Source organism: Carassius gibelio, chromosome B12 (assembly GCF_023724105.1).
Source record: "Carassius gibelio isolate Cgi1373 ecotype wild population from Czech Republic chromosome B12, carGib1.2-hapl.c, whole genome shotgun sequence".
Taxonomy (NCBI): Eukaryota; Metazoa; Chordata; class Actinopteri; order Cypriniformes; family Cyprinidae; genus Carassius; species Carassius gibelio.
Window position 1 is genome coordinate 11,566,974 of NC_068407.1, and position 11,434 is coordinate 11,578,407.

Sequence of the window (11,434 nt, forward strand, 5' to 3'; positions counted from 1 at the left end):
ATCCCCTATGCCACATGCTCGGCCTCCCACCTCTTCCATTTTTCTCTGTTACTATATCAGCTGCTTAAAACAGTGAGAAGGAAAAGTTGATGTGCATGTCACTGAGGTTTCGGTTCTTGATGAGTTTTCCAGGACCACCCTGGGAGTCGTGACATTGCTGTCGTTTTTGTAGACTCTTTATAACAAATAAGCAAAAGTGATATTAAAGTGCTGCTTTTATTCAACCTTTCAAGTCTAGAAGTTTCAGTATCACATCACGTATGGGCATTTGTACGAAAAACTGAAAACTCCATGTATGACTTGACCAGAAACAGACCATATACAATACCAATCCAAATGTGTTCTCACACAGGTATAGATGCATATAAGTGTGCTTGGAAGAAAGAGGCTTATTTGTTTGAAACTGCGTGAGCGTGTGCTTTAAGAGTAAGACCATCTGTCCATTGGCCTGCAGTGTGGTGACGTTAGCCCATATTTCAAAGAGCAAAGATGAGGGGCTCTTTTTTTGGATGACTGAACACGTTAGTGCTTTGTGCTGCAGATATGTGTACTCACATAAAGCCTTATTATCAGAACAGTATGATCACTAGCTGAGGCAGTATGCCATATCCATTATAAACCACACACCCTTGGACAGATACAGTAAAGTAAAACTGTGTGCTTCCACTGTCATAGAAAATTGTTCAATAATTTACAAATCATGGTTTTCAAATTAATCTAAAAAATAATGGATTTACCAGTATGTTTTTCACAGTTGTTTATTGTTCAAAAGTATTTTGGTGGCAAAGGATTTTTTTTTTTTTAGGGATTAGAAATCCATTATCCAGTAGATGCTCATGAATTGCTCAAATAAGGGGTCAAAAGGGCTGGAAACACAGTACCTTTCACTATACTGTTGTTGAATCATGCACATATAGGTTGATCTGATGTAATTCTAAGTTTACACTAGTGCGTTTTCGTTTTAAAACGCATAACTTTTGCTATGATTACACTTATCGTTTAAACTACTCCAGAGTTTTCCACATTCAAAAAACAGAGACTTTTGAAAACTCTGCTGACCCTATTTTAGATTGAAAACTCTGGGGTTGCGTTTCAGTGTAAACGGAAAACAAATGGATATTTTCGTTGCCCATGTGATCTCTGCGTATCCTTGACGACCGTGTAACTGTTTCATGTCTCTGTATATATATATATATATATAGGTCATTAATAGTCATTTAAACAAAAACAAGAGTGAATTTCTGTTTCAAGCAACCCTCTATATGTACAGTACAGACCAAAAGTTTGGACACACCTTCTCATTCAAAGAGTTTTCTTTATTTTCAGGACTATGAAAATTGTAGAGTCACACTGAAGGCATCAAAACTATGAATTAACACATGTGGAATTATACATGGAATTATATACATAACAAAAAAGTGTGAAACAACTGAAAATGTAATATTCTACTCTTTGAATGAGAAGGTGTGTCCAAACTTTTTGTCTGTACTGAATACACACACACACAGTAAAAAAAACATTTTTTATTTATTTAACATTTCTTGAATAAAATGTAATAAGTCAATCTTTCAGTGAAGCAGCAACTCTTACATAACCTGTCTCTGTACTATATATATTTTTTTTGTTGTTGATTAATAATCCCTTTTACACCGAAATGTCTATCCCTACAGTATTAGTATGTGGTTTCTTTAGTCCGGTAATGTCGGTTTGTATTGTTTACTAGTGGATTCCTATTAATACTGTAGATCTTATCTTGTCATAATCTCTTATGATTAACAGTTCTCTCTTTCTCTTGCATCTTTATGAGAAAATTGTCTCTTTTTGTTAGACTAGCTCCTTTTACATGCAACCTTCTTTCAGTTAATAATCCTCATGCATCCTAATATCAGTTAGTATCCTTAACGTCAGTAGGACCACTGTTTACAAGCCTTTTGTTGTTATTGTAGTATTGACACATTGCACGTGGAACAATTTTCTTTGGGATATTTGCACGTCAGCTGATATATTTACATAGGGTGCATATAAATGGTACATGTGGAATCTACAGTGGGATTGATTTAAATCTGTATATGTAAACACAGTGAGTTGGTACTGTGGTTTTTGTATTTTATCTATTCGGTCCTTTGGGTCACAACGACAAGAAGGCAGATGCCGAAGGATTCACTTGACTGATAGCACACAAAAGATTTTACTACCCTCCATCTTTCTCTTCATGGTATTACTTTTTTGGCAGGACTGTGTGAATGTGTATGGCAGGCTGTGTAGATGCTGCCCTTTGCTCATGTGTGTTTTGATTTAAGCTTGTTTAGTAGAATTGAGACCACATGAACTGGAGGAAGCTTTTAAACTGACTCCAAATGTTCTCATGTCTTCAGGCCTGCACATGCACACTCAAAAACACTTTCTCTGCTGTTATGAACTATGTTAGTTGTTCGGTAGTTACAGTTTCCTATGACGTAAGTATTGGTTTACCACTTAGTAGCATGCTAAAGACTTTTCATAGAAACAAATATACAATTTTACATTATTTTGACATTTAAAGGGATAGTTCACCCAAAATCTAAAACCGTGATCAGTTCGTCAACCTCATGTTGTTCCAAACCTCTTGACTCACTTTTTTGTTTGGAAAAAGAAAAGTTTTGTAAGAACATTGTGGTTAAAACCACACTTAATCCCAGTGAATTTCATTAAAACGGTAGACGACAGTAAAGTAGGTTTTGTTCATGTTTCAGTGTATTTCAGATATCATGTTTGAAATGTGTACTTCCAGTCACATGACTATATCTTTCCTTTTTTGTTTATTTTTTTCCTTCATAAGATGATGAGACGGTTGAATGGGGTAGGTCAGTTTCTTCTTCCTCCATTCGTTTGCTTTCCTCTTCCCTCTCTTGATCTGTTTTTAATCTTTTTTTTATATTTATCATATTCCTTTCTTTGCTTTCCCAGTGGAGGACATTGAAGGTACACCTTTCAAACTAACTCTAATTCACCTATTAGATGTCATAGCCATTAGATCATTGGCTGGGGACCCCTGTATGTGGTAACATAGTACCCAAACAATAAAGACATGGTTGATTAGCATTCATTGGACCACAACCACCTAATAGAGCGTAGCAGAGTATGTAAAGGGGCCAAGAGTTCACTATACTGTATGTCTCTCATACACACAGACATACACTCCCAGCCACACAATACATCCCTTTTTGCCTTTCCAACTATGCTTTACCCTTTAAATGATATTAGTAAGACGAGTGCTCAGATGAGTCCCATCCATTTTAGTTTTCTTCATGATAGACCGTGTGAATGTGAGTTTGAACGTGAATGTTTCCCTCAGTATCTCATAGTCTTATTGTTGTGTAAGATGCAAAAGATGTTTTGAATAACTTATTTTATCCCATCTGTAAGATATGTATTGAATTAATTTTGAGTTGTCTGATAGACAAAAGAAGTTTGAAGTTTATGGTCCACATGGAAAGTTGTGAATGTTGAATGCGAGCGCTGCCAGTAGATCCACCTGGTTTGGCTGTAGAGGATCAGTTGATGAAGAAATAAGAGAGTTGTGTTTGTCTGTAAAATACACAAGGGTTCAAAAGTTTGGGGTCGGTAATGTTTTTGAAAAAATTATCTTCTGTTCATCGACGGTGCATTTGTTGCATTATTTGGTCAAAAATACAGTAAAACAATTTCATAATGATTACAAATATAACTTCTTTTTTTTGTTTTGCTCCTGATCCCAAAGCTGAATTTTAAGCATCCGTTATTCCAGTCATCACGGTCACATGATCATTTTAAATGCTTATTTCTAACATTTCCGATTAGTATCAGTGCTGAAAACAGCCGGAAACCACACTCAGGAAAAACAAAAGATATGAAGGCTGTCACTGTGGTGGTACCTTTTCAGAGTTACACCTTGAGTATCTTAGGCGGCATTTTATACCTTATTATAATATAAATTAATACATTTTGTACCTTTTTTTTTCTGTTTTTCCCAGGATTCTTTGATGAACAGAAGTGTAAAGGTCTTTAAGGTTGACTTTGATCAATGTAATGCATCCTCCTGGCTGCATAAATGTGATCATTTTCTATTTATTTTTTTAATCTTACCGATCCCAAGCCTTTAAATGGTACTGTGGTCATATACCATTATAATTTCTTGTTTTGCTCTTCTTTCATTGTGTAGTAGTGTTACTAACTTCTCTCTAATATAAATATGTCCTGATTCCTTCTGCCTTTCATAATTTGAAGAGGACACTGAGTTTGCCTCCTATTTAAGTGGACTCCATATTGGTGAGCTCTTTTTGATTACGTTTGATTATGTGTTTGTCCTCTGTCCCATATCATTCCTCTTTCTTCAGTCTGATTCATATTAATGATGAAGAGTTTGTATATCCCATTCTGTGTCATTCTCTCCTGACAGTTTAATGTGCTGTTAGCTCTCAATCTCCTCCCTCTCTCTCTCTCCTTCTCTGTGTGTGTGTCTGTGGACAAACATCTTTTTTGACATGTGGCTGCACGCTGTTGCATGTCCCGTAGTATCATTGTCTAGCTTCCTTCTGGCTTCATGTATCTCATCATTTATAAGTGGTAGCAGTCTGCGTTTTCAGTCTGTATTTTCTTTATCCTGCGGTATTTGCTAGAGTAATTACCATGTGCTTTGTATGTTTTATCTAAGATTGGCTTTGTTATTGTTTGTTGCAATTCCTGAGTGTTGTTAAGTCTCATTCGCAATGCAAAGCAGAGAATCAAACTGAAATATCTGATATCAGTGAAATCTAAGTAATCTTTACAGTCCTGTGGTAAAAAAAAAGAAGCAAATGTGCACCAGTTTCTCATACAATCGCCCTGAGCAGCTGTACTTTCTGATTTTCCTGTGTTTTGGCAGTGTTTTTAGTTTAAATAGCTCTTTGTGAATGTTAAACATATTGCAGTTAAAGGCACTGGTTCATTTCCAGGCTTTGTGGTGGAGGTCCGGCAGGCTCTTGATGTGGTGTGTGTTGGACATTGGGCTGCTTTGAAGGCCAGCTCTCAGTCAGGCCTTAGTCTGGTTTCCATCTCTAGCGTCAGTGTGTGGAAAATGAGTGTGCTGTAGCGCTCTCATTATCTGTCACCGCACAGACTCATGTACTCTGTTGTACAGTATGCCCGTCTGGGACAGCTATGTTCAGTGGCTGCAAAAAGTACAGTGTTTCAGTGGATCTTTAAGTATTAAATATCTCAAATAATAGAAAAATCATTTATCATTTGCATGAGTCTTCGGTTTCAGTTCAGGGCAATTTCCCCTCAGTGTTCTGTAATTACTCCATTCTAGATCTTCTCCAGGTTTTCCATTTATTGTTCACCAATAAAATTTATGAAAATCAGTTATTTTATTCTCCTGTTTCAATGAATCTGTCAGTACACTCTCAGGAAAAAAAGGTACAAAACCTGTCACTGGGGCGGTACCTTTTCAAAAGGTACACTTTTGTACCTCTTAGGTACTAATATGTTCACTTTAGGTACTAATACCTTTTGGATACTAATCCAATAATAATACTGGTAGCACTTTATTTTACAGTCCTGTTCCCCATGTACATACTATGTACTTATTATAGTAATTACAATAACTATGTAATAACTAGGTACTAACCCTGAACCTACCCCTAAACCTAACCCTAACCCATGTAGTTACCTTGTATTACCAGAACTTTCTTAGATAAATACACTGTAAGTACACTATAAGTACACGTACTGTAAAATAAAGTGCAACCATAATAATACTAATGGACGCTTTAGGTACAAAATAGATGTGTTTCCACTGTCAGGCCAGTGCGAGCCTGGACTTAAAGCGGGCCGAGCGGGGCTAATAGCCTCTGGCCAGTAGCACCGAGGCCAGAATAGCGCTGTGTTTCTACAGTCAGTAAGTCCTGAAGCACCTCTGCGCTTCACTAAAACCCTTCCTTTACACGCTTCTCGGGAACAACGTCACGCAACCTCATCATTTCACCGACAAAGAGAAGTTATCAGAAAACTAAGAAATAAGTTACTGGAACTAGCGTGATCACAAAATGAACATGATAAAAGTGGTCGTTATTATATTTTTATGATAGGCTACGTGGAGCTAAACTCTTGAGACGAGACTTATGACTGATAATATAAGTTAATAAATAAATACACTGAGTGAGTTTTGAGCTCAACTTATTAAAAAAAGTTTTTAATGCTGGTGTTAAAGCTGTTATCTTTCTGAAATGATCCGCGGCTGACACTCTCCAGATGCGGAGAAACTCCACTTTTGTTCATAACCACTCCTCTAGCCCCAGCTGGCCCGCTTTGGCCCAAGGTTTTCGTCAGGCCAAAAAAAACCTGGCCGTTGGCCCAGAGAAAGCCCCGACGAGGCACGGAAGTGACAGTGGAAACGCGACTAATGTGTGCCTTTTGAAAAGAAACCGCCCCAGTGACAACCTTTTGTAACTTTTTTTTCTGAGAGTGTGTAATATTAATTTAAATGTTTGTGTATATGCTTTGCTGTTCAGAAGTTGTGCAATATTTTTTTTGTCTTTCAAGGAAGTCTCTTATGCTCACCAAGGCTACATTTATTTGATCAAAATACAGTATTATTTTGAAATATTATGGCAATGCAGTGATGGGTATATGCTCCTCATTTTTTGTCAATTTAATGCAACCATGCTGATTAACAGTATTAATTTAAAAGTCTTTCTCATCCCAAACTTTAAAAAAATACTGTATGTTGTATATATGTACAGTCTATTAATTAGATTTTTCTAAGATATTCATAATGGTTTCTATATGGGGCCAGTGTACAGTATGTTCCACTCCTGTTTTTCAGGTTCTTGTTTGCTACTTGTTTCACAAATGTTTTTCCTGTCAATCGCCCAAATTGATTTCCTTCTCTCGGTTTTGCCTCTTTTTTTTTTGTTTAGTTTTTTTTTTGGTTGGGGGGGGGGGGGGGGTCTCTTGTTTGTCTCTCTGGCTCTTTTTTTCTCTCTCTCACTAGAAGACATTTGTCTGTATGTTTAAACCCTAAGCCGCTGGCCACTCATTTAGACTCTTTTGATTTCACAGGCAATCCTGTGGGTAGAAAGTTTATAAATAAAGCCGCACGGTCTTGTCTGCCAAGCTCAATCAAGCACCGTCATTCAATAGGGATAACCTTTTCAACGCTGTGCCTCTCGCTTCTTTTTTTTTCCCTCTCTCTCTCTGCCCTCCTGTTTTCTTCCACACTTTAATTACTGGCCTTCTGACCTCAGCCTCTCCTCTTCCTCCCAATGGCCAAAGCACCTCAAGGGCTGGTCCCAGGACAGCTCCTTTCAGCTTCCGTGCCCTGTCATGCACTACATATTCCATGTAACAGGAGAATTGTTTGAAGGGGAAAACACTGACCTCTTTAAAGCCTACGGTCTAATTCACTGTTATGATTCGAACCTGGTGTTGTAGTAATGTAAGACTGTATAACAAGGATGCATTGCTAGTTCTGCTCCCTCTGTGTCACTAGGATGAAGAAAGTACAAGAAGTGTACAAGAAGTATTAGTCTTAATCCCAAGTGTGCCATCCATTCATGTACATCAGCGGTACGGTTTTCAGCTGAACCAGTGCACATGTGTTTGTGCATGTATGTGTGTGAGATGACAGAAAAGTTCGGAGTAGCTTTGAAGATGGAGGGTAGACAGAACTAACACTTAACAACTATAATAGCTGGGTTTCCATCCATGTACAACTACCATGTAAAAGTCTGGGGTCAGTGGCTATTTATTTTATTTATTTATTTTTTTAAGTAAGTTATTAGTATTTTTTAAGAACATCAATTCAGCATATTAGAATGATTTCTGAAGGGTCATGTGACATTGAAGATTGGTGTAATGGCTGCTGTTCCATCGCAGAAAGAAATACAAATTTTATATGTATTAAAATATGTGTTTTATATGTATTAAATTTGTTACAGTGTAAAATAGGGCATCATACATTAAATGACTGAGAATTACATACTAACAGATTTTCAAGTTGCTTCAAACACATAACAGATGAAAGCAAGATATTTTTAAAATCAAATATTTTGGACACCATTCCGAACTATTTTTGGGATAAAGGATGTGGTGTGATATGATGTGAAGACAGGTTTGCAGCAATCGGTTAATTGTAATGACCTCTCTGCAGGCTCAGGGCGACCACAGTTTAGGAGAAGTAGAAACAGGGAAGAAAGTCAACGGGAGTCAGAAGAAAGAACAAAAAAATGAAAACATTTGGGGGGAGAAGCTAAAGCTGGGAAAGCCATTAGCCCCCGGAATCCAATTAAGGCAGGAGTTATGGAAAAATGGAGACGTGTTTTAGACTGAAATAAAAAACGCTCCATTTCCAAAATGAGTTTATCTCATCTGTCCACAGGTTCTCTCCTGGAGGAGGAGCACCGGGGCCAGAAGCCTCGAGGCCTGTAGCTGTGCGCAGATTTCGATTACCACGCTTTTCCCCACACTGACCTCGGCTCAGGTGGATACACTTTAGTATAATCGGCTGAAGTCACTGCGATTTTAATTTGGAGGGGTCATTTGGCAGTGTCTCTAATTTTGTATGTATAGTAGACCAGATTTGAATTAGCCATGGACACGGAGAGCAAATGGGCATCTGTTCGTCTGATTTGTAGCCAGTAGTGGATGATTATAGTCTCAATGTCCTTTTACTCAGTGTTTGGCCGTCCGTTTGTGGAGATCGGGAATGGCCAGACTTTGCAGCAGTTCAGTGAATAGGTTTTGTGTCTGTTGATGATGTTTGCGTGTGGGTGTTTCGTATCTCTGATGGAAGGAACAGGTGATTGATGAGACTAACAGCAGAACTGTGTCCTCCAGCTAGCCTATTGGATTTGTAGTTTAGATAATTACTTACTAAACCTGCTAGTGATGACTGCACCGGCTTGACCTGGCAGCCCACTCTGTTTGTCTGTGAGTTAGACTGTGTATATGTGTCTCCACTGATGCATCAAGTAGTGTTCCCATGCTTTTGTAGTTCATATATCGAGGCGTTGGCCTTATGAGGAGAAACTGTACCAGATGAGTTTTTACCTGTTTCACAAATGGAGATTAAGTTATCGCACTCCCATAAGAAATCTAAACTTAAGAATTGTATACTTTGTGTATTTATTATTATTATTATTAATAATAATAATAATAATAAATATGTATTCTATTTAAGAATTATATATATTAAATATTTATAAATATGTTTGTGGTTATATACATATACTTTATACTTTTAACTATTTAGCTATTTACATTTATTTAATGCACTGTAATAGTAATAATGTATACATATTCAGTCTGGGATGTATGGATGGATGATAGCTTTTGTTTTTCTTTTCATTAAACACTGGTTCACTGAACAAATTTTGGCTCTGTCTTAAAAAAAATACTATAATAAAATGTTCTTAAGTACAAAAAAAATGCATAAATACATTTATCTGAAGCACATTGCTTTACAGTTATATACATTTTATCGCTCCTTAAAGGGATAGTTCACCCAATTAATTACCTTATCATTAATTACCCTCATGTCGTTCCAAACCGTAAAACCTTTGAGCCGGAAGAAAGGAAATTAAATTAAGACATTATTTTTGTTTTCTTTCTGCACAAAAAGTATTCTCATAGCTTCGTAAAGTTAAGGTTGAACCACTGATGTCCTCACTGCCTTGAACATGGTAGTTCCATTGTCATCTATAGTGGGTCCGAAAGCTCTCAGATTTCATCAAAAATGTATTGATTTATGTTCTGTAGAGGAGTAATTAGTTCTTTAGGGTGAGTAATTTTTGGGTGAACTATCCTTTTAACTGCATACAAATAAATATATAGAGGTTTTTAGTCTGTGTATGTGTATATATAGAGTGGCTCAAAGACATGTTAATCCTTTCTCTAAATTTTGAATTTTGTTTAGGGCAGAGAAAAAAAAGAAAATCACTCCTTGATTCAAGTCTATTCTCCTCCGGCCAACAGGAAAGAAGAGTCGGTATTCAGCGCTAGCCTGTAACACTTGGGCAGAACACGACTTTCCACTTAGGCAGCACAATGGAATCCACTCCTACAGTGTGTTTCCCCTAGACAGCCATTCTTAACGAGTTCAACATGATACAAAGCAGTGCCCAATACATATTTCAAATAGCACTACTAAATACTTGTTTTTCTTTAATCGTTGCCTCTGATGGTTATCCATCTTCTCCCCTGGATCCAGGCAGCCAGTTCATGCTTATCTGTGGGAATGCTGAGCGATAACTGGAGTTGGTAAACCGTTTGTCTGAGTGCACAGAAAGATACTTTTTTGCCCTACGAAAGATGGAAAACCGTTAGTGTGCACATGAGATGAGATCAGACGATTCTTGTACGTGCGATGTGCTCCGGAAACTTCTCAATGTTTGATGCTGGGGGTCTCCCTGACACCACCCCAGGGGCCTGTACAATACGGCTAAACCTTTCTACAGATGACTGTAAAACAGGGTGGGAGGGAGTACAGGCCACATGCCTGTCCCCTGAATGGATCGTTCACATGCCTGACAAAGAGCTCTCCATTAACCTTGTTTGGGGTGGAAGGTGTAGGCCGAGGCATTTCACAAGAGAGAACTTTATTTGAGTTCATTTCCTCTTTTCAGGAAGCCTTGAAACTACAGCTAACTTTGTTCAACTGTATCCACCTTCACTCTCTTAATCTGTAAAAAGCAGCATACTTGGGAAAATTTACTACATGATTAAATATGACTTACAGGCACAGGACAAGGATTATCCATTCCAAAATAATGGATAAAAGAATTAGTCGCAGGTTGTAAACCAAAATATGATGGAAAAATAGGGGAGCTCTTTATGAAATCATTTTCTGTTTGATTGATCGCTGTACAGAGTGTTATGATTCCCCTTTTTGACCTTTTTCTGGTTCCCTTATCTTTTTGATAAATGTGAATGTGCATCATTCCGTATCCACACGGGGAGTTAATGTGTTTGAAGGTTACTACCCCTCATCATCCTCAACGTTTTTAAATCCCTCAGGGCTTTCACCTCACACATCTACTCAATTTCTTCCACGGCTGTAAGATATTATTGCTGTGGAAAATGGGCATTGGGGAGCCACAGCAGCTCTCAGGCGATTGTGTGTGCGGCGGTAGCGCATGTCTTTCTGTGTTTATACAAAATTTGGGCCATTTCATTGTTTTTCCTTCCATGTCTCAGTGGAAGAACAGGTTTGATTTGTGAACTGCTAGTTGGTGATGGTAGGTTGCGTAGCTCTGAGGTCCAATTAACTCGTCACGGCACAGTGCACGCCATTAGGAGAGGTGCATGTTTGGGCCTCTACGGCGGGCACGTGTTGGTCTTCAAGCCTGTACTGTCATACTGGAAGGGAAATGGAAGGAATTTTATGACTGTCCTTGGCTAGCTGGCTTTCGCTTTTTATATTTATCTTCGTCCCCAA

General features: G+C 37.9%; 1 protein-coding gene across 4 annotated transcripts in view; it reads left to right on the forward strand.

Moving 5' to 3' along the window:
- The window catches only part of mpp7a (MAGUK p55 scaffold protein 7a), a 119,464-nt gene that overhangs the window by 84,339 nt on the left and 23,691 nt on the right, over positions 1-11,434 (forward strand). The window contains exons 12-14 of one of the 4 annotated variants that reach the window (XM_052571634.1): positions 2,819-2,839; positions 2,947-2,961; positions 4,246-4,287. The exons of the other annotated variants lie outside the window; for them this stretch is intronic. Coding sequence (XP_052427594.1) covers positions 2,819-2,839; positions 2,947-2,961; positions 4,246-4,287 — 78 coding nt within the window. The remainder of the gene's footprint in view (positions 1-2,818; positions 2,840-2,946; positions 2,962-4,245; positions 4,288-11,434) is intronic. 4 annotated transcript variants of the gene reach the window in all.